Here is a 23588-nt window from a genome sequence, read left to right on the forward strand (position 1 = left end):
TATATATATGCTTTTTCTCTGCACAGCAACCTGAACAATACCTACATGGTTCATACTACTGCCTTTTTTTCCCCTTTCATTTTCTTGCCCTTCAGCTTCAGTCAGCGTGTCGGATAAAAATACGACACCACCGCCGCTGCCAAAATTATGATTTTGTCGTGTCGCTTAAGTTGACTGACAGACTATCATGACGCTGAAGAGATAAATTTAGATAGTTTTCAGTTTTTTAGGGTCCCACTTTTCACTGTGAACAGCTGTCAAACGTAACTCGCAGTAAAAGTTTATCTACTGCATATTTACAGCGCAAAAGCAAACTACAGTACATAAACCTACAGCAACAGCACTACTACTATGTGCATAAATACCTGTCTTTTCAGTTATTATTTCGTTCTCCTCCTCCTCCTCCTCCCTTTTCTCTGCGTGTTCAGATGAGGTGGCTGTTTTGTGGCCATGAGAGTCATGTGTGTGTCCTCCAGACGTGTGGGAAGCTGTCACACCACAGTCGGTATTAACACAATTAAGAGCAGACATCATTTGAAGTGTTTTATACGCTCTGAGAACTTTATAATTACGCTGATACTGCAGTGGGTAAAGATTACTGATATCATCCGCCTTTCTCTCACTTCCTCGTCTTCCTCCGAGACCTTGTTTTCCTTTTCTCTTCCTTTTACTCTCCCTGTCAGATAGTGGATTGGCCCATCAGGGGCCTTCAGCCCTGGGCTTGGGAAAAAGCTGTGAGAGTCAGAGAGGCTTGAGAAACTCCTTCATCGCTACACTTTTCACTCAGGTTTGTGAGAGAAATGACATGCACTTCCTTTTATCTGAATGTCATGAAGTTTTCTGACTGGCACTTGTTCTAACTCTCTGTACGTGCTTCTTTCTTTGTTCCCTCCCATAATGGGAAAAAGGAAAATCTGCCGCTGCTTTTATTTTTATACTGTATTTACCCAAAATATGAATATTCATAGGGTGTTATATACTGTTTCATATTACGGTAACTTCGTCTCATGGGTGTACTCCCCTATGTTGAGATTTAATGTTCTCTCTGGTGCTGCATTCACACAAAGCATCTCTAATCAATATAGGTAGAGACAACTTAGCACACACATCCTGCCTTTACTGCATTTTTAATTGTCTTTTGCTCAAATTTCTCCCTTCTTCTCTGTATGTTCCACTTTCCCAGAGGGCATTGTGCCATTCCCAGGATCCTTTGCTTTAAGTTTTTAGGGGCTGCAATTAGCATGAAAAAATAAGAGAGATGTGAAACTAGTTAAGTTTATGGATCAAGCCTCCTCTTCCTTTTACCTTTCCACACCAGCACAGTTCAATAAATCAAAACAACACAGTCTTCCTCACAGAAATAACCGATCACTTAAAGCGATCACACCATGCGCGTCATTGAGGGACTAATGATCACCGAACCACTGGAGAATACACTGCTGCATGCTTCCATCTGTGTTTCCCCTTGAGGTGTTTTTGTACAGGCGATGTACATCTCCAGTTATTCTTCTTCAGAAGGGGGCATCCTGCAAGCATCCCGCTCCCCCGCCGAGCGTCCCCCTTCAGGCTATCTCCCGCCCACTCGCTCCCCCTTCATCCCTCCTTCCTCCCTGGGGCTCCAGTGAGACAGGACGCCAGCAGCTGTTCTCACAGCACCCTGGACCATTTCACACAACTGGCATCATGCCATCATTACATCTCATCAAAGTAACCCCTGCCTACCTCTACTCATGTCCGACTCTGGCCCCACTAGACCTGCTCTCTCACACATCTGTCACAGCTGCACACACACACACACACACACACACACACACACACACACACACACACACACACACACACGTGCGTGCACATGCTTGCTGAGAAAAAAAAAAAAAGCTCTCTTGTGGGGAAAGAAGGATTCCGAATCACGGTTGTTTCAAAGGCTGATGTAGCACAGCAGTGAGCATAAATGCATTTAATCTCAGTAACCCATGCTGCCTCGGGGGTAGGGGTGATTCGAACGGTTCTTGGCATTAATCTCAATCAGCTCAGCCCGAAACCGCCTGGCACCGGCAGCCAGAGCATTTGGGGTTCCCGCTTGCTCTACACTGACTGAAAGAAGAGACCTCAAAGACCACCCAAACCTTTTATTTATAACCTGACAGATCTGACATACTGTAGAAAGTCAGCCGAGGTTAATGTTGGAGGATGTTTTGGGCTTCGTCCTGATTCTGCCTCGCCTGTTACCTCCTGGTATGTTAACCACACCCTTATCCCGCGGCTGATGCTCCGCAATCCTGTCAGTGTCGCTGAATCATGGCATGAAGACAGTGACTGAATTATGATAACGGCAATAAGTGCATGTAAACGTAGTCAATGTCAACTGAACTCAGACTCTCGCAAACTCTCCGCTGCTGCTTTTTCTTCTCTCTCCGCCCCTTGAAACTGCCTCTCACTCACTCACTCACTCACTCAGCCACATTAACTAGATTTCAGTGGCGCAACCTAAATTGAATAAGCGACACTGACATGTGATATGATGCTGAACAACATAAAATTATTATAGCTTGTGTATACGAGCGCGTTAGTGACTTTCACCTCCTGAAAATTGTCCATTTCAGAGAGGTTTTTGTGCCATAAAAACCATCACGCTGGCTGGAAATGAAAATGATATCCTGATATCCAAAATTAGATTATTCTATTTTCTGGCAGCCTCTATTCTACTCTATATCTACTGTCATCTAGAGCTGTGGGTGTGCCTTACCTCCTGTCTCACTATGCACAGCTTCTGAGTGTTTCTCCTCGGTTTCAACCAGGTTCGTGTGATGGTGAGTCAGGGGATGGAGGATGGTGTCTACTGTAATTGAATGGCGATGATGATCAATAACCGAATGATGTGTGGGCTCCTTTGGGACTGTGTGAGAGTGATGTGAATGTTCAGGGATTGTCTCTGAGGGCGTGAACTCCTCCAGTGTCAGGGAAACTCTGTGATCCTTTGATGGAGAGGATGCTGATGGAGGGAGAACCTCTGGTGTAGCTGGATGTGTGTCAGATTCTCCCACTGGAACCAGTTTAGGGCTGGTGGGTAGCACACTGTTTGGATGTGAGGTTGAGCTGGTTTCTGCTGGTGGAGCTCTGGTGTCTGTTGCATCAGTCGCAAGAGGACAGAGGATGTAAATGCAATGAGGAATGAGCAGGCTAAGACATTAGCATAAGAGATGCTGCCTCAGAGTGTTTATCCAAAAGAAAACCCTTCCTATCCTAGCCTTGCCTTTTTCTTTCTCCTCAAATATGCGCATAGACACACACAAGTGTGCATGTCGTTCGAACACACATAAGTGAGAACGCACAATGAAAGTGTGATTTCACACTGCTGAGACAGGCTAAACTCAAAAAGCTGTTCCACAACCCTTTCAGTGCTGGAGAGCTGTGTTTTGTCTGCAAAACACAGTGACTGTCAAAGGTGTGACTATTGTTAATATGGTCGAACAAATGAAATCACACACTGTTTGTCAAAGTGTATCCCTCTGTTTTACACTTCCAATGTTGTGTATTGATGTGCGCATATGTTTTTTTTTTCTTTCAATTTTGTCATTTTTAAATCTGAATGATGAAACACTGAAAAATTATGGAAACATTCATCTCTCGCCCTCACAACAACAGTGAATTAATTACCAATCTATAAATATGGTACGATACAGTGGCACAATACATTGGGTTTATGCTTTCAGACATAATCTGAATACATTAAACAACTGGTGTGCTGATGTCCTGCCTAATCATCACACTATTTTCCTCTAATGTGAATCTAAAGTGGCTCAGTGGCCACAGTTTTATTCAACAGTTAGTTAATGAGAGAAAATAACATAATTGTCATGCGGGACATTCAGTCTTGTGTCTGCAACACTGATCTTTTGTGAGATTTTTAACACATCATGCATCGTTTTCTAGAATAACTCCATTTGCCGGTCAGATGGTAATTGATAATAAAGATTTGCAGTCAGTCACGACAGTTAACTATGAATCTATCTGATTCATTTTGGTCACTGATCCACAGTTTGCCATATAAAACATGTGATGAGAACAAAATCATTAAAGCATCTCTGTAAAACACTGGCAGAATTATCTTTTTCTGATTTTCTGTTTTTGTTTTGTTTTTTTAACTAGAAGCACGTTTTAAAACTAATTTTCATTGTCATTCTACATTCAAATACTGCTGCAGCAATGTATGGCTATAAAGGTATGACGTGGTATGAAAACTGAGGATTATCATGCCATCCACACACATAGTATTTAGTGAAATTATGATAAAGCATTTGTGCAGTGAAAAAACATTGACATTTTCAAGCCTCTCAGGTTATACCATTGCAACTCTGCATCGGCATAACTGTGTATGTATTTTAACTGGACAGTTGGGAAGCAGAGCTGGAGATAGTGAAAAAGGCACACAGAAGCGGGATCTGACAAGCGTTTATCTCGGGCTGGAAGGGGATTTTGGGTCCAGGGTTTTTTGTAAAGCTCTACATCATCAATAAAAGCAGGAGTTTACATAACCTTTAGCCATGCGACTCATCTATCCTAGTATAATCACACTGCAATCATGACTAAATAGTTTTAGGCGCCAAAAGTCTCATACTACCTAGTTTGGAAGTGCCTACCTTCTCTCGGATGAAAGTGATGAGGGTTTAGAGAGCTGGAATGTGAATTTCCCACCCCAGAAAGTTTGGACTCTGCATGTAAAAGTTAATGATACAAAAGATAAACAAAACAAAACAAAACAAAACAAGGGAATAGTCTTAGTGTCATTTTCATCCATGCAACAGCGCCATCACTCTTTTGTGGAGTGCATCTAATCTGATTCATTACGTAATCTGTGACATGTGCCTGTCTGTACAGACAGACTCACTAACTGTCCCATGACACACTCTCTGGCACACACTCGCAGACACGCACACTTACACACTTGAGTGAGCGCACAGTGTCGGTTCATGTGCGGTCCCCGCTCCGACACATTTTCCAGGTCTCTTCCGTACAAATGCATTTGCATTTAATGAGATCATTTGTCACTGAGTATTAATGTAGCCTGAGAAATGATAACAATAATGCTTAATGCCACCTGTCAGTCTCAGCATCCTCATCAGCTATTACCAGAGTGCTAGACATTGATTTAGCTCCACACTAATGAAGACATTGTGATTCAGGGATAGTTAACCAGTTTTGCCAGAACACCTAATGGCGAGGCAGCAAGTGACAGCATTGGATTTTAATAATATGTCACATGATTTTCCAGACATGATCCAATTTCTCTCAGTCCAAGGCCAAGTTCAGTCTTTAGAAAAAAATGCAAGGATGGTGCACGAATAAGACGATGTAGTGTAATACATCACCAGCAGCAAACTGCGTCTGTCTGGCTGCATGTGTGAGTCTTTGCCTGCATGTGTCTGTGCAGACCGGTCTGTACTCGGGGGCACTTCTAAAGCCCTGCTGGGATCTGATGTTGAATGAAAAGATGGAGTAGGGTCATCTGAGGTCACGGCGACAAGGTTTTAGGATTTGGTTCCCCCCTGACCTCCCCTCCCCCTTCGGCAAACGCCCATCTGTCCCGCTGACCAATGGGATGCAGGCTCTGTGGATCAGAGTCTCTTGCCAATAGATCGCTAATCCTCATCTGAGCATGCTCAGTGACTTAACTGGGGCAGGGACACGACAAAGGGTACAACCACTATGACATGCTGTACAACCTGTAAGTCTGCTGTGATGTTTATGAAGTACACGTTCACTTCAGCAGCCAAAGAATTTTCCTTGATCTTAATGTAAAAATACGACAAAACATACCTAAAACGGGATTTGCATTTTTCAAAATCATGGACAAAGTAATAACAACCATAATATGATTATATAACCAACTTGTGTGTGGATGAAACATTTTCTGTACACATATTGCTGTTACTAATATCTTAAAATAACACACAGGCTTTGAATGTGTCTTTGAAAGTAGGCTGCGCCCAAGATAATTGAGATTACAGATTATGTTATTCCAGATAATAACTTGTAATGTGATCCAGTTATTAATGTCACAGGACCTTCAGCCACACGATACTCTATGTGTGCGTGCGTACGTGTGTGTGTCTGTATCTCTGTGTGCTCATACAAACAGCAGTGGCGGCCGCTCTGTGAGTATGGAACCTAAGACCTCAGATCCCCGGGAGGAAAAGGAGGGGATGAAGATGATTTATGTGTTTCACTGAACTGCACCATATGCCCGCCATAAATCTACGCATACGCACGTGCACACACAACTACCCCAGACACACACACACACACGCAGATACACACACGCACGCAGATAACAAGGGTTTGCTCGCATCAGGGTCAGGTTCAAGCCTAATACACTTCTTAAACCTGAGATAAAAAAAAGACAGACAACTCTACAATGGTAGGATCTTTCTTACTGCTGTCCCAGAAAATGCAGCTCTTTAGTTATGCCTGAACTATAAATATACATACTATAAATATAATTTAAAAATATATCCTATATCTTAAATTGCATCAATTTATTTGTATTTATTTATTTATTTATTTATGCATTCACAATCAGAGGGGTTAGTTTGATAGCTTGATGATACTCAATTTTTAGTGGCTGATGAAGATATTAAGGACAAAAAGATTCCAACATTGATATGTCTGCCTGTTTACACACATCCCTCAAAATTGTTTTATTTACTTTTACTTGTGACAAAGATATGTAACAGAAGAATATTTTAGTTTACCTATAAACTTAATTATCTGAATAATAAACTTCACTGATGATTTAGTTATCATAAATTACCCCAAGCATAAGCAGTGTTTTCTGTATTGTAATTTTAAAAAAGAAAAGTAAATCAGACATTGTGGCCAATATATTTTTGATATGCTGACATCAGGTTCTTAATTTGACCTAACGAGAAACAGATCCTATTTGAAAATACTTTAAATTATGGATTAAAGCTGCAATGAATGTTTGATTAATCCATCAGTATATTGAAATTAATTAGCAACAATTTTAATCATCAAGTACTTCATCCTTTATGAATAAATGGCAAAGATTTGCTGCTTTCAGCCTATTAAAGAGATTTTTTCTTCTTTTTTTTTCTGTGTTAATGCTGTCAAAACTAAATTTCGTTGGTTGGTTGGTTGGTTTGCCTGCCAGATTACACAAAAATTTGCAAAAGTTGAATGAAGGATGGGTCTCGGTCCACATTAGACCCCATTAACTTTTGGTGTGGATCAAGGAGAAAGGGACACTAACTCTGTTGAACGTGGCGAGAGAGGATGTTTTTCAACATTTTCGCCAACTTCTCAGAGATGAATGGATCTTGATGAAAAAAATTCAGGCATCTGGTATGAATGAGTGACTCCAATTTTATGCTGATTCTATATCTGGTGAGCTAAAATTATGGGAGAGCAGTCTACAAATGTGTGATTGAGGGCTACAGGGTTTGATACTGGATTTGGCTGGATTGAATTTAAGGGGACTGTTGGGTCTTGGTGGAGGTATGCGCTCTACTGACAGATGTGAGAAAAATCACAAATTTTATACACCAAACAGTTAACTGAAAATTGTATCTGAAGATGAATTTATGACAATAATCATTAGTGCTGCCCTGTTATGGATGTAAAATCGAATTAAAATGATCCTATTATGTAACAATGTGATGCTCTGTGACGTTTGTGTCCTTCGCAGCGGGCTTTAAAAAACAGCTTACACAGGACTGTAACTCTGATTATACAACGTTAAAGCTTCTGTCAGCCCCTTCTAAATCAAAACTAATCAGTGAATTCTTTGAGTTCCCTACTGATGTAAGCCAAACAACAAAAGTGCTGCGCTGTTCAACGAACGCTCTTAATGGATTTCCTTCAGACAAAAAGAAAAAGAAAAAAAAAAAAAGTCTGACGACATCACAGCCGTGCCGAAATCCCAGCTCCTCCCTCGTCCTAAGTGCTTTTCTGGTGGAACATGAGAGGTCCGCTGCCGCTACCAAGACGGCAGGTTTAAATTTAGCATGCGGGCGTGTCAGGGTTTGAAGTCCACTTTACTGTACATCGAGGCGTCTGACAGAATCTGTTCACATCCATCCCCGGCTGTTTAAAGCCAGTCAGTCAGAACAAATAAAGTCTGAATGTCCTTATGGTTTGACGTGCTCTCACTCAAGACGGGACAGCCCACGTCTGACATTAACGTCAGAGATACACGCAGGGCGGGGGAAACAGCAAATGTACATCTGAAGACCTCCAGTAAGTTGCTGGATTAATTATGTATGATATATACACACAGACACAAACACAAACACACGGCTCGTCAGCGTCTATAAGCACCTCCACAGACACACATTTACTTTGTCACTAGTCTCCACTCTACTCACTGTATCATCTGATCAGCTGTGGCCAGTGAGGGAAGACTGTTCAGATCTTTATTTGAGTAATAGTACCAACACTGCACTTTATGAATACAGCAAAAGCCCTGCATTTAAAAGTTGTGGTATTGTTGTTAATTATTAGTATCAAAACTAAAACTATTTATTACTTCTTCTATTACTACTGATCACATTATTTTATGCCATCCAAAATGGTTTTGAGTGTTTTTTATGTAAATAATAAGTGAATTGTCTGCCGGTCTTGTTAGATTATTTCAATCTGTGAGAATCTGACAGAAATCGACCTATTTAAATGAAGAGTGCAGCCAGAACAAATTACATTTTTGCGGACTACGGCAATATATCTTGATTGACAGACACTATTATTTACAGTTTAACAATAAACTTTATTGTCTGAAATGACATTGTTGCACTGAAGACAGAATTTAATAACTAGAAATTTCCCCAAGCATTGGTATCTGCACTTGTTCTAGTTCTATTTAAAAAAAAGTACAGGACAACATATATGGAAAGAACAATACATCTGTTGGGCTCTACTGAAAAGTTCAACCGTTTAGTTTTGTCTGTCAAATATAAGCTAGAGACACAGTTTGTTGGCTTTACTAAACACAAAAACTCGAAACTGGCTCTGTTCACTGGGAGAAAAACAGAAACTCTCCCTAGTAGCACCTCTAAAGCTCACTAAGTGTAAAACCATAAATTTGCCATCCTGCAGGGGCATCTGTTCTGTACTCTGTCTTGGCTTTGGGTATTTGCAGCAATTTATTTATTTTTTTTACTTCAGTTTTTTGCTTAGATTAAACAAATGAGCTATATGGTGCTGACTGATGCTGGTGCTAGCAGAGGAGTTTCAGACATTTTCTGGAAATGAACGTGAGAATCTTGACAGAATGGCACAATAATTTGTAAAATTCATGGCATCAGTTGACTTCTATCATTATTATGCCACTGCAGTGGTAGACTTTTTTTTTTTGCTTGTCTTAATAAAAAGATCGATATTTCTGCAGTGTTTGCTATATGTAAAATATTTATCTACAGAGTAACCTCAGCTGTCAGATAAATGTAGTGGAGTTGAGTACAAAGATCTAAAGGTAATTCTGTGTTGACTAAATCTACTCTCTACCTCTACGGCTAATCTACTTTTCCACACCTTCCTCAGTGGCTCCAAAGGGCGACTCATGGGAAACAGCTGGGGGCCGCTCAGCTTTAGAGATGGTTGAGGCGCCCTCGGGTCCACCCACACCTTCGGGCTCACCCTGTGGTTCACCTTCAGCTTCAACTTGAGCTTCACCCTCTGTGTCCTCCTCAGCTTCAGGAGTCAAAGATGAAGCTGATGTTGTAGCTATTCAGCAACACAGGTGAGAATTTTAAATTAACAAACAAAAACTGAATCTGTGGGCGCTTGAGACCGAACCCGCAAACTCATTATCAGCCCATTAGCAGGCACCATTCCTTTCTTTTCTAAACCATGTAATCGCTATTTTTTTTCCACATAACCACACAATTGTATGTAATTGTGAGAGAAGACTCTTAAAAAAGCAGACTTTTGCAGTGCAGTCCAATTGCTCAGTCTATCCATGCATCAGCCTTTTACTGTCCGGCCATGTGGAGAAAAGCCCAGTGCTGTCAGGGTTGATGTTGCCACTTTGCCGATCGTTTCTGTCTAACAGCTCGGAGGCTGAGAGCCTCTCCACAGAGAGAATCCCTAATCAAATTCCCTTTTATTCCTGCCTCCCCGAGCTCCTCACCCAGAATCACACTGCATTACAACACACTAACATATGCCAACATCCTTCTACCCATTCCTCCCTTTTTCCATCTCTCCCTCTCTCTTTAAGCTCCCACTGGTTCTCCATCCAGCACCCATCCTCACCCAGCCCTCGCTGATCCCTCCTTTTTTTCTGTACAATCCATCAACAGCACTGTCTTTAGTCTAAATAAGAAAAAGCAGAGCTGTGGAAGAATTCCTCCTGTGCAGGTTAGTGTGATGTGCTGTGATGAAAGGACATGGCGACAGAGAGGCCTATTAATAATGAAGCACACAGGGCCCAGGCTGCCGCACCGAGAGAGGAGACGCAGGAAAAGAGAAACGACTGACTAGAGAGCCAGCTGAACATCACAGGAGAGGGGGAGAGAGTTTAGGAGACATACAGAAGGAGACGGTATGGGGTTGAAACTTAAATCTCCAACCAAACAATGCAACAAAAAGGGACGGCACAGGAAGAGAGAGTGGAATAGTCGTGCTTTGCTTTGCATTATTACTTACTAGAACCGGAGGGTGAACCAGCAATTGTACCTGAAAGAGAATAAGAAGAGGGAAGAGGAGATGAGAACTTGTTTATTTATGCAGTCAATTCGCCTAAAGACTTGACTCTGCCTCGTTCATCAGACTCAGGTGGCAGAGAGAACTTAAGAGCGACTCTGCTAAATAAGTGCTTGTTGTAGACCACCGCTCAAAGTCCTGGAGTAATTACTGGGACGGCGCCGCCTAATTCAACCTGTTACTCCTCTGCCGAACCCTCACATTCAGAGGTCCTCATCATATATGTATGTTTCAAAGGAGCGCTACCACTTTGCTACGCTTGAATGGAAACTTTTTGCTTTTCTTGCACATTTTTCCAGGATTGTATTTATAGTTAGCCCAGCTCGGCATGCATAATGCAATCTGTAGAGACCAAACTGTTTCGTGAGCCAGGGCCATTTTGTGTGTAGCATTTCAACTGAGCAAGTTGCAAACATTTTAATTTTTAAATTCCACTAATGGGATTCAGGAGCTTGAAAGAGTGGTAATGTGCTCTGAAGGTGTGTGTCAGTACCATTAGAAGTGGGCTGGAAACAACGACATGATAAAAAAAAAAAAGAGCTGACAATAGAGCCATTCTCTGCAATGTGTGTGTGCAGGTACAGGTGTGTGTGAGAGTGTGTGTGTGTGTCTGTGTGTGAGTCCCTCTCCGGCTGTGCAGTGAGTGTGTTGGTTTGAAAGGAGAGAACCGGGGAGGGGCTGCCCTAGATTATTATTTTATCATAGCTAGCTACTGTAGCTGGCTACATTCTCCAAGAGGATTTCCCCCCACGCACACTCCCACGTTGTCACACGGCTCTGATCTGCTCTCTGCACTGAGGTGACGACAACTCAGAGAACTCGGCAGCACTCCTCCTTTCTTTTCAACTTGCTTCCCTTGATTCTGCTTTTCTGTCAAGACTCGCATACTGAAGAGAAAACTTTCATCAAGAAAGATACGAGATTGTAATATTAAAAAGGGGCTCTCTACGTAACAATTCGTACAAGTTTGCATATTTTATTCACTCTCTTAGTGGCCGTATGTGAGCGGATGGTAATGTGAAGTGAAAAATGAGGCCCTCCCCATCTCACTCTCATTTGTGGATTTCTTTGTGAAGGACTCGGCTCAGTATTATCACGCATTGGTCAGAAATATTGTGATATTTAAATTCATAATTATATATATAATAGTTGTGTCACTGTAAGCATGCATGAAATGCTTTACTTACAGCTTTTAAGGTTTATAAACATCAGTTGCAGCTTTATAAATAAACAGTTGCTCAATAAATCGTGTACAAAGCATTTGCAATAACATGTATTGTGTATAGTGTATCGTGAAACAGCCTAGAAATATTGCAGTGTTATTGCCCAAACATGCATATTCATTTTAAAATAAAAAATATAATGTAAGGATCCAACACCTTTTCTCTAGCTTGTAGACATTAGCTAACAGGCCACCAGACGCTAGCAGCTAATAGGGCACTAAGGGAATGTAAAATATGCTGGGCAAAGACACCTGCGTCACATAACTGGGGCAACCATTAAACTTATTCAATTAAGTATCTTCAAGCAACTATTTAATATTCTTTTAGATGACAATAGAGCTGAAACAGTTAGTCAATTAATTAATGTGTTAGTCAAATATTATCACGCATTTTAGCATCTTTCAGCACAGTGTTTTGATTTTACAAGCTAAACATTTGCTGTTTTGGTTTCTGTTTCCAACGACCTCATTGACTCATTGCAGTGAAAAAGCTCTGATAAACCTGCCATACACTACCTGTTGGTTGGAGACTGAACATAGTGGAGAGTTTGACAGCTTAACAGCCAGATATTTCTGTCCGAAGAGAGTCAAAATCAAGACATACTGTATGTGGGGTTAATAGTTTCTTTGCATTAAGCTAAGCTAACTGGCTGCTCGCTTTAGCTTCTCATCTCCCGTACAAACATGAGAGTGATATCTGCCTCCTCATCCAAGTCTTGGAAAGAAAAGCAGATGAGGAACTCTCCTTTTCAAAGCAGAATGAATCATCCTAAATCTGCAGCAGTGTTAAGACACTGAGGCCTCTCCTGGGACACATCTCCTTTTGCAATTTTAACTTGATTAATTAATAGTCCAGTACCCACGCGTGATACAGTAAAGCAAGCTGACAGACATCGATAGCTCAGGCATATGAAAGGAGTCAGCAGCATTGTATCTAACTGTGTTGCAGATTGATGAGTAAGATCAACACAACAGGAACAGATAAACAATGTTGTGGGCACGTACAGGTGTTGGGGGTTCCATTGGGCGTTGGCAGGTAGGAACCAGCCTTCCAGGACTTGGCTTTGAAGCCCTTCCTGCAGCGCTGGCAGTCCTGCCCCGTCGTGTTGTGTTCACACTGGCACTGGAGGTTCCCGTCCTGCAGCAGGCACTGGGAGGCATGGAGGTTACACTTACACCTTAAACAAAAGGAGAAAAAAACAGATGGCAGAGGTGTGATGAGATGTGAAAGTCGCAATCTCACTCCAGTTGTAAAAGCAATGTTAAGGACGGCAGGAAAAAGAGAAGAGTGCAAGTGCTGACGATCTTTAGCGTCTGATGGAGACAGAATATGAATCTCTTGGAGGTGAATTGCATCAGAGTAATGTATGTTAACAAGATGAAACAAGATTAAGACGGCGGTATTAAAGTCTTACAAAGAACGTGATTTGTTCTTTACTGAGCAGATACTGTAAATTACACTGTATACCTGAGACACAGAGAGAGAGAAAAAAAATCATATATGAATGCGTGTTTGTGTTCATTTATACTGTATGTTTGGTGCATAGAGAACAGAAATAAAATGTTAAAACATACTTACAAACGTATGTGATGCGCTTAAGATTAATGAGCTGAGATGACATTTATATAAAGAAAATTATCACAGTTTGTCAGGTTTACTATGTTGAGGGAATTTTATTTGGTCTCCATTTCAGTCTTCTCTCATAAATCACTGGCAAAGCTACAGCCCCCATTTCTATTTTGATGTTTGCTAGTGCTGTTTGTACAGTTGCCAATCCATCTGATTCTGATCTCATTTAATTTACAACCTACACCACGACTGAGTGAAGTGCTTAAAATGAATCAAACTATTTTCACAAAATGTTAAAGATTGACTGCTGAATCTATAAATGGATTAATAAATTAGTCAGTTAAGTGTAATTTCTACCACCGTGTGGGATCATGGGAGTTTTCTTCATGGTTGAAGAACCACGATGGCTGATGAAAAAGCTTTCTGACGTGACCCAGTCAGAATCATCATGGACCAGTTAATGTTACCTTTAGTCTCGTTTCCTGACTTCATTCCTGACCAAGCATATTAAATTTTACCTTAAAATAGTATTGTTATATCTCAACACAAGAAACATTTCAGATAATATAAATTTGAATGCGTAAATGTTAAATTATTTTATATCTTTAACAGATCATTAATTTGCAGCTATTTTGATTTTCAAACACGAACCCCCAAACATTCACAAAATCCAGCTTCTCCAAATATGAGGACTAGTTGCTTTTCCTCCCTCACACATGATGGTGTGTTGAATATCTTTTTGGACTGGGACTGCTGGTCAGTAAAAACAAGGAATCTGAAGAATCACCTTGAGCTCTGACAACATATATTGGGCACTATCAGAGGATAAATGGCATTTCTAAATAATCCTGAAGAATAGAAAAAGGACAGCAGGACGTAAATAAGGAGAAAAAAATGATTACACTCTCCCAAAATTTGAATGCTTCTCCATTTCCAAGCATATTCTTGTTTACAATTATTGCATGTGGAATTCAAGTGTGTGTGTGTGTGCGTGTGTGTGTGCACGCGCACGCGCATAGACATTTGTGTGCATACGCATTCGACCTCAGCAGAGGGCAGGACCCAGGTGGGCTAATCCAGAGGTTGAAGTTCTGCTGGGAAGGAAATGAGGATCTTAAGGACACTCCGCTGCGACGACTTCAAATTACAGCCTTTTCCAGATGAGCGACTGGACTCCAATCCAGTTTGTTCCACTGGAGTGAACAGCTATCCGTATGCATCAAATATTCAAAGAATGGCCCCTGTATTCTGGCAAGATGACTACTTCAATCTTCCTTCCTCACACTAATCTGCACTTTCTCATCAGTTTTGTTGTGTTTGTTATTTTTTTTTCCGGTTTAAGCTGTCGACCCTTTCAACCCCAACTGTAGCTCCACATTACTTTACACCCAGAATAACGATGACTGAAATTTTAAAAGCATGCGGGAAGCTTCACAGGCAAAAAAAAAACAAAAAAAAAAAACGGAGACACTCGATCATGTTGAGCTGTGTCTCATATCACATTGTTGCTTTTCAGTCCTATAAATTACCCACGTTTCTCTCTGATCACCTGGACGAGCTGACAGGACGTGCCAGCAAGAATCCATCCTCCGACAAGGCCTTGTATCCTGCATGCTTTCTGAAGGACGCGAGCTGTCCACTTAGCGGGGAGGGAAATTGAACATCTCTTTTTCATGGAGGAAATAGAGAGAGAGTGAGCGTGTGTGAAACGGAGACAGGTGTGTGTGTGTGTGTGTGCGTGTGGTTCCGCTTCTCCGTGTGATCGTGATGCATTTGTCTGAGAGCGGCGATGACAGACAACAGATCAGAGAAGCTGAGGCGCGGTGACTAATGCTTGCGTTGAGTGACTGACAGCGCCAAACGTATCACTGCTTCTCATCTCCCGCATCTTCAGTGATAAATCTCATCTGTCCCATCTTAAAAAAAAAAAAAAAAAAAAAGTGGAAGCGCCGCTGAGTGCAGGATCTACAAAGTTGTAGTTTAAAAATCAATACCGAGGAATAGAGTGATTTTCGACGGCACGCCGCGGTGCAGGTTGTATCTCACAGGCCTAATGGCTCAGCGTGCGGGAGGAAATGGCCTCCCTCTGGTCAATTATCTGGACAGTTGACACACCCCGAGGTTAAAGCCAGAATGAGTAGATGAGCGTCATGATCCATTGATGAAATATCACTAGCCTATTAATATTAACTAAACCCTTTGATAATGTAAATGTAATTCTTGTAAGTCTTGCAGGTTGAAACTTTGAAGACCTCCATCCCCTTGACCTGCTTTTCCGACTTCTGCCACACAGCACAGACCCAGAGTACTTCCAGCCTTGCACTCCTTCCGCACGAATGATGTGACACTCCGACTTCTCGAGTGCCGCGTCCCTTTAGCTATCGCTCTTTCGGATGACAGCTTGCACTGGGAATTCTCTCGATCCCTTTCTTTGGTCCCTCCACACACAAATAATACATGGGGCACAATCATATGTTAATGTGCAAGATGTCTGCCTTCACTGCAAAGTCATCAAAGTGGGAGTAGCTGCTCCGAGCTGAAGGAAGTTAAGACGGGACAGCTGGATCCATCACAACCCTGTCTATTTACTTGGAGAGAGAGAGAGAGAGAGAGAGAAAGTGGAGTGGCGAAATGAGAGTAGGTGAGCAGAGGAAAAGACAAACAAGGGCAAGAGGAAGCCGGGGCGAGAGAGGAGAGTCGAGGAACAGAAGGAAATAAGTGATTCAAATGTATTCCAGTCTGCATTAGAAACCACACACGCAAGGTGGTGTTTTAATTAGCTGGTGTAATTATGGGTCGATACTTCTGTTTATCAGTCTGTTGGAGACTGTCTTCCAAAGAAAAACGAGAGCATCCGTTGTTCCAGCAAATGTTTACATTAAGGCGACGAAAGCCCTGCAGGAGCCATAGGAGTTCTGACCAACGTCCGTTGGGAGCAAAGGAAGAAGTCTGGTGAAGTCATTATACACAGGGGAAGGAGTTTGGAGTTGGATAGATGGTGTCAACAAAACACTGTTGTCGTTTCCAGTCAGTCAACTTTTGAAAAAAGTACATGACTGCAGTTATTTTACACAAACTATGCTCTTTTCCCAACCCTACCCAAGTTGTTTTTGTGCCTAAAACCTTCACCCCCCAAAAAATGTAAAAACGCCAGTGTTACCCTGCAGTGATGTCAGATCAGAAAACACATGTCCCTCTCGAGGGAATGGACGAACAGTAGAATTTGTTGTTTATGACTTGTTGGACAGAATTTCGACTTATGACACATCAAAGAAAACTGAGCCTTTTGCAACGTTAAACTCGTGATTGAAAGGATAACTTCTCCCATGTGCATATTTTTCTGTTTCTTTGTTACAAAAATGTCAAAAATGGCAGTTCCAGTGATGGCCCCGGGGCCTCATTTATTTCACCAGCACTGTGAAATCAGATCATGCCTTTTTGTGCCAGAATGTTTCTACTGTCTGATACAGGATCCAGATGTTAGTTCAAAGTTGCTTGAGCAGCATAAAATCAAGACATACTCTTCCATATCGCTTTGAGTATATGTATCCATTATCTGTTGATGAATCGCTCCTGATCAACACGTCACTATTTTGATCATAACACAGTTTTTACTTTCTGATTTTATGTTGGGGAGGGGAGATCTATTATCGCCACATCTGTATGCACGAGGTATTTATCTGATCGATGCCATCACTGCCAGCCTGACTGTGTCTGAGTGTTTCTCTGTCCAGCCTCCGTGCCCGTCTGTCTCTGTGAAGTCATGTCGACTCAGTGTGTTTTAATGATACGAGGGCTGCCTGTTTTAGACAGCAGAGACGCGGCAATTAGGGGAATAAATAATAAGAAAGATAAACAAACATCAAGGGGGAGTCATGCGGTGGCGGAGCCTGAGAAAGCAGCTGGAAGCAGCAGTTAATGGGGCTTTATCTGTCTCTTTACTGTAGTCGACGCCTAGTCCTCTATTCCTCTCCGGGGACACAGCTATCACTGCCTCTCTTTTATTTTCTGTTTTGCACTCTCCTCCCACTGTATTTTTAACTTTTTGCTCCCGGATTCCACTCACTGTAACCGTTCCAGACCTCCAGTCTTTTCCTTCCTCTCTGATCCCCCATTTTATCCTTCATCTCGTTCTGTGTTTCTTCACCCCTTTGTCTGTCCACGCAGCCTTACCCCTTTTTAGCTCCTTTGCTGCTGCCCGTTGCACCAGTGCTCACTGAGGAGTGCGCTGGGTAAATTGGGTTGTGGACATGTTTGAGAGGAGTGGGTGGAGGGGAAAACAGGGGGGGTCGGGGGGGTACAGCAGGGAGTAGGGCAGTTGTGTCAAAGCCCTGACAATCCGCCTGCCTCTCCCGACTACAGTGCCGAGACTCAGGAGGAGGAGCTGAGGGGAGGGTCCGCATTGACGTGCTCTAACCTGTGATGACAGACTGCATCGATGCAGCTCTGACCCAGCAGGAGATCTCCCTCCTCCTCCGCTCTGTGTTCGATCAGCCGTCACTGAGAAGGCCCGCTCCCTACTCGCAGCAACTTACTCCCCTGATACCACAAAACACACAGCAGGCTACACAACCTGCTGTTGTAATAGTGGACTGAGAGACTAATGGGCAATGAGTGTCAGTGCTTTTGTCAGAGAGAGGAAGACTTAACACCCAAACCAGGGCTGATTGATGGCATGGAGGTCCACGTGCAGGGGGATGAATAAAACAGCAGGGAAATGGACAGGAAATTACACTATAATGCAATAAAAATACATTAGCACCACCTTTGTAAAGTGCATAATAAAAAAAAGTTTTGAGGTTGCACGCTGTGGTAGACACTTTTCTTCTTCAAGTTCACTCTCAGGCCCAAGGATTAAAGTCCCCCTCTACTTTAAAATGTGTTTTTCTTATTTGTGACCTTCTCTGTGCTCACCACATGCCACAGTAGATCCTTTTCAAGGCAGAAATTTTGACTGGTCATAGCAGGAAAGGCGCAGGTGTGACCAATAAGGTTAACAACAAAGTGTCCCAGTAAGCCAAATCAGTGATTGAGCATGCTCAGCACCAGAGCCCTAGAACTAGCTCACCTAAATGGAATGCAGCCATTGTTAACTTTATTGGTCACACCTGTGCTTTTGCAGCTTTTGATGTTAAGACTTCCAACATGGAAAAGTGCAATCGATGTCCAATCAAGTCGGAAATCTGAGTCGGAAACTTGGACAAGGTCCATCTAGAGTTTGCATCCACTAGTGCTGTCAAAACAATCATATTGATGCAGAATTTTTGATACATCAGTTTCAGCCGCACTTTGCCACTCTCTTCTTTCCGTCAGCGAGTTGGCTTGATAGAAGAGATTGCGACATTGATTTTCAATGGAACTACACAGTGAACCCAGAGATGACGTTCGTTCTGTCCGATGAGAATTGCTCGGCAAAGGTTTTGAGCTTCTGGGTTTATTCCTGGTTTTGCAGCCCGCTGAATATGCACAATAGGGTTTCTGCCAGTCGCCCGCAGAAGTCTCACTCTGCCCATTGACTGTAAGTAGAGTGGAAAGAGTGAGAATTGACCTTGTATGTAGTTTTACTGTCCTGTCAACAGTTTGTGGGTCGCCGGGGAACTTTTTGCTGCAGTACCACAGGTGGCTTCTGGGCAAAATTGGAAGCAAGACAGAGCAGCTGCGCCATTTCCACATCTATTAGACATTCATGGTTTGAGAATATGCAATATACACCACTCGACTCTTTTGTAAGTGTGTCAGTCTATTAAATCAGCCGCTGCGGGCTTCAGTGTTTTCTCAAGCAGAGGATGGGATGAATTTGGACTATGAGTCTGGAACCTTCAGCTTTCTGACTTGACTTCAATGGATTGGACAACTAGTTTGAAAGCCAATAGTGCAACTTGCAGCATGTGTGGTGTGGAATCTTGAAACCTTCAGTGCTCCGAGTTGACTTTTTAGTGAAGCAAGAGATTTGTCATGTTTTTTTTCATTTTTGCACATTGATAGATTCTGGATTTTTCAGAGATGGGGACATGGAGTAGATGTAATTTTATCCAGGCAATTGGGCCTTTAGTGGATTAACCATATAAGATATGAAATATGAGTGAAAGTAGAGTGTTTTTTATGTGTTGAGGTCACATTTAAGTGTGTCCATAAATTGAAGCCTGATTTGTGGAGAACAGCCTGCAGAGAGGACGAGCCCTCCAACGCAGCGTATCCCGAGCGAAGCGGGCAGCGACCGTGCGAGGAGTGGGAGTAGCGTGAAGCCGGGATCATTGATCAGTGGCACGCCTTATTGGCTTCTTCTGAAGTCTTTATCACTTCGTCCCCTCCCACTTCCTCCCCCGCCTCGCCTCGTAAATTCCGAGCAGCTAATTGGACATGACTGCGTTTATGTTCCAGCTTCATAAATTTCTTTCTCTGAAGGGAGGGGATCGATTTTCCTCGAGTGCAGCCTCCCGTAGCAGGGGAGTCTCTTCAAACGTTCTCTCTGCTCTCCACCATCCATCCTTTCTCTCACGTGTGTGCTCTCTCCCCCCAGACTAAACAGGTAATCTATAACTGACCTCCCCCTGCGATCATGTGCTGAGCACGAATCACACCGTGCCTCTTTTCATAACCATAACAGTTCCTCCACACGTTTGCATTAACCCTACTCACGCTCCTCTCGTTAATAACCCGACTGGTGACACTTTTTAAACAAATCATTCCACCAGAGCTCATTACATGTCATTTCCTGATGACAGCTGTTGACAGCAGAGACCACAAAGGTTTTAGAGATATTTCCCGTCTCTGTCCTCTCATCCTGTCTCTCCCTCCGCCTCCTTTTCCTCCATCTCTTTCTACACACTCTAGTGATTAGTTGACTAGTTGATTTAATGTTGCTGCCTTAGCTAGCCAGAACCAGAAGTGCTAGTTTGTTGAGCTTAATGCACACATTTAAATTACATATTGACATAATTTGCACAGAAGGGTCCCATCTTCCCAGTCAAATGTTGCTTTATATTAACGAGCATCTGGTACTTCTGCCGACAAATCTACTTCGCTGTCCAAGATTTATTGACATATTTGTACCAGGAAAGTTTATCAAAGCCTTTTTGTTGCTCTGAATTGTGTTGGTTTGCACAACACAGCTATTAAAATACAGTTTGTATGTGAAAAATGTGATTTACGGTCTAAAATGACTCCTGTATGCCACATTTTTCTCAAGGTCAGATTAAATTATGCTCAATTTTGATTGTTTTCTGCTCAGCTCCAGCACCCCCCGCTGCCACCTAAAGGATAATGGATGGATTGATGGCCCAAAAGCCATCAAAGAGAGAAAACTATTTCTACTGGAGCATCTAACAGAGCTGAAGAGACCAGGAGTTGAGGGTCAACCATGTGATAAACACACTTCCAAATATACTGTACTGTACATGCGCTCGCCATACGTTCGGTGTTGAGAGGTCACTGTGTGCGTTGAGGCGTAAAAAAAAAGATGAGTGAAAAGTCCAACAAACAGACATCTTAAATTATTCACAGCGCTAGAATGACCTTGATTGTCTTTGAAATCCACACCCTGTGTGTGTCTGTACTCTGTGTGTGTGTGGGTGTGTGTACGATGCAGCTTAAATGGATGTGTGACCTCCCCGGTGTGTATGTGGGATGATTCATTATATTAGCACAGTTTGCTCTGTATGAGTTTAACAGTGTTTCTTTTTTAGTTTGTGATTTTTGCACGGGATGGACGAGATAGAGAGAGAGATTGTGTGTGACTAAAGCGTATGAGTAAATTATTTACACAGGATACAGTAAATGGCTATTGCGTGCATACCCGGCCGGCGCTCCAGACCTCTGATTGGTCGGTTCTAGTCGTGTAAAAAAGCAGCCGGCAGAGTCAGGCCCACTTTGAGCTACCTGCTCTGTAAAGTATGCGTTATATGCACAGGACCAAATAACTAAATAATGGAGCCTGGGCACATCCTGTTCTCCAGTCCAGACCTCAGAGGACCGGTCTCAGGAGCCCAGCAGAGACTGTGTGTGTGTGTGTGTGTGTGTGTGTGTGTGTGTGTGTGTGTGTGTGTGTGTGTGTGTGTGTGTGTGTGTGTGTGTGTGTGTGTGTGTGTGTGTGTGAGAGAGAGAGAAAGAGAGAGAAGGGGCTATATTGGAACAGTTCAGGTGTGGGTTACACGCCAGCTGTGTAACACTGTACTGTTTTTGCTGGCTTTTCAAACTGCAGGGGTAATTAATGTGCAGCTTTCAAAGGATTTTTGTCACCCTGGCTGTTTCCAGTGATACTTTGTTTATGAGGATAAGACACAGTTTGTAAATAACTTCCTTGCTCATTTAAGCACTGGGTTTCACCCCTTGTTTGAAGAAATGGCTCAGTGATAGGGTTTCCTGAGATTAAGGTACTGCATATCTGAGTCGATATCTTTAAAGATCTGGAGTCCTTTTATTAATTGTTTGAGCTGCAAGGAAGAGGTGTGTGATGATTCATGTCTTGAAAGTGGCTTTTTGTACTCATTATCTTAGTCATACGTTACCAGAGGGAGACTAAGCATAGGTGATTCCAACCTGTGAGGACATTACAGAAACGTCCACAGTGGCTAAAGAGCACTGGCATCTGGGCATGCATGGACAAATCTTTGCTTTGTTTTGGGCCTGTGAGTAACTTTCTGTAGTATATTATATTATGCATTGGATTTGCATGGAAAGCATTACCTGGTTTTATGTCTTTCATTTCTTTTTTTCTGTTTGGTTCTGTGTCAAACAAATCACAAAAAAAATGATTTCATTCTGTCTTGTGCAAAATAAGAATGTATGCATAGCAACAGCAAAATCAGCAATTTTACCTACTTTTCTCTGCTTGGCTCAACGTGATACAAATTATGTTTTATTGCCCTATGAATAACATATGCTGAATGTTACCACCTAACAATAGATGCAATCTGGAAAGTCACTGACCACTGTGATGTGTGACCCTTATTAATTCATCCACACAAGACATATTTTACTGGCATTTGGCACTTGGCGGGTGGTAATTTAAGACTCCGCACGCCAGCATTGTAATATTCATGCCGCATGATGCAGCATGAATGTTGCAGAATGGGCTGACACGCTTCTTTACTGACACGAGCCCTGTCACTGCGTCTTGAGGCTCCTTCCACTGAAAGAGAGTCCGGCCCTCGCTCCATCTACAGCCCTGATCGTCCCGAGATCACTGTTTAACTGTGTTGGATATTAGAGTGAAATCTCCCTGCAGAGTCCTTACTGCTGCTGAACGTGTTTTAATGAACACTACCAGCGAAGAGTAACACCTGGGGAGAAAGGAAATTGGGCGTGAGTTGGAGGGCAGGACGTTATTATACATCCTCCTCTTATTTAAGATATGAAACGAGGAAGGAGAAGTAAAGGGAGTCGGGAGGCGATGAGAGGGATGAAAAAGTGATGAGGAGACAGAAACTCTGGGACGACATGGGGGTTTGGTGGGAGGTTCTTCCTGTTGTGCAGTCCCCCACAGAGTCTTCAGACCCCCAGGGGTGTTGTGGATCTTTGTTGGATCTTTCTGTGTGTGCACATCAGAATGAAAAAACTTTGGAGAACAGAGTACCATTCTCCCTGAGACGGTACGCCTGTCGAACGAACTCTTGAACCTCTAATTTGCGATCGCGTGTTATTGTAAATCGCTGCGCATTTGCAAACCAGCACCTGTGGGCCTCCGCCCTTCCTCACCCTTGCACCCAATTTTTTTTTGCACCATTAATTAACCAACTTTGCCAGATTTTCTTAGCTGCTCGTCCCCCCATTTAAATAATAAACTAATTTGCAGAAAGTCGCCGAAAACTCACAGAAACGTACACACACGTACAGACGTAGAAAACAAACATACAACCGTTCATGTACAGCCGTGTGTGTATTAGTGTTTAATTCCGGTGAGACTGTGGAGGGGAGGATGCCTGGGGAAGAGAAGCTGAGCTGGGATCAGCCAGAGGACAGGGGTTAATATAATTATCCCGCTAAAACCTTCAGACTGAAAGAACATCATTAGTCATAGAGAGAAAAAGAGACGCCCGAGGAGACGAGGTGAGGAGAGAGGAACAGAGAAAGGGGAAG

At 42.6% G+C, this 23588-nt stretch overlaps 1 protein-coding gene and 1 long non-coding RNA gene across 4 annotated transcripts in view; one reads left to right on the plus strand and one right to left on the minus strand.

The window, feature by feature from the left end:
- The window catches only part of LOC119030180, a 112110-nt gene that overhangs the window by 30803 nt on the left and 57719 nt on the right, over nt 1-23588 (plus strand). The window contains exon 3 of the long non-coding RNA XR_005078197.1: nt 9556-9754. This is a non-coding gene — a long non-coding RNA (uncharacterized LOC119030180). The remainder of the gene's footprint in view (nt 1-9555; nt 9755-23588) is intronic.
- LOC119030179 (netrin-G2) overlaps nt 1-23588 on the minus strand; it is a 72528-nt gene that overhangs the window by 20789 nt on the left and 28151 nt on the right. For all 3 annotated transcript variants that reach the window (XM_037117573.1, XM_037117572.1, XM_037117574.1), the window contains exons 4-5: nt 12947-13119; nt 10663-10692 (exon numbers count right to left, since the gene is read on the minus strand). In XM_037117573.1, coding sequence (XP_036973468.1) covers nt 10663-10692; nt 12947-13119 — 203 coding nt within the window. The remainder of the gene's footprint in view (nt 1-10662; nt 10693-12946; nt 13120-23588) is intronic.

This window comes from Acanthopagrus latus, chromosome 12, assembly GCF_904848185.1.
Source record: "Acanthopagrus latus isolate v.2019 chromosome 12, fAcaLat1.1, whole genome shotgun sequence".
Taxonomy (NCBI): Eukaryota; Metazoa; Chordata; class Actinopteri; order Spariformes; family Sparidae; genus Acanthopagrus; species Acanthopagrus latus.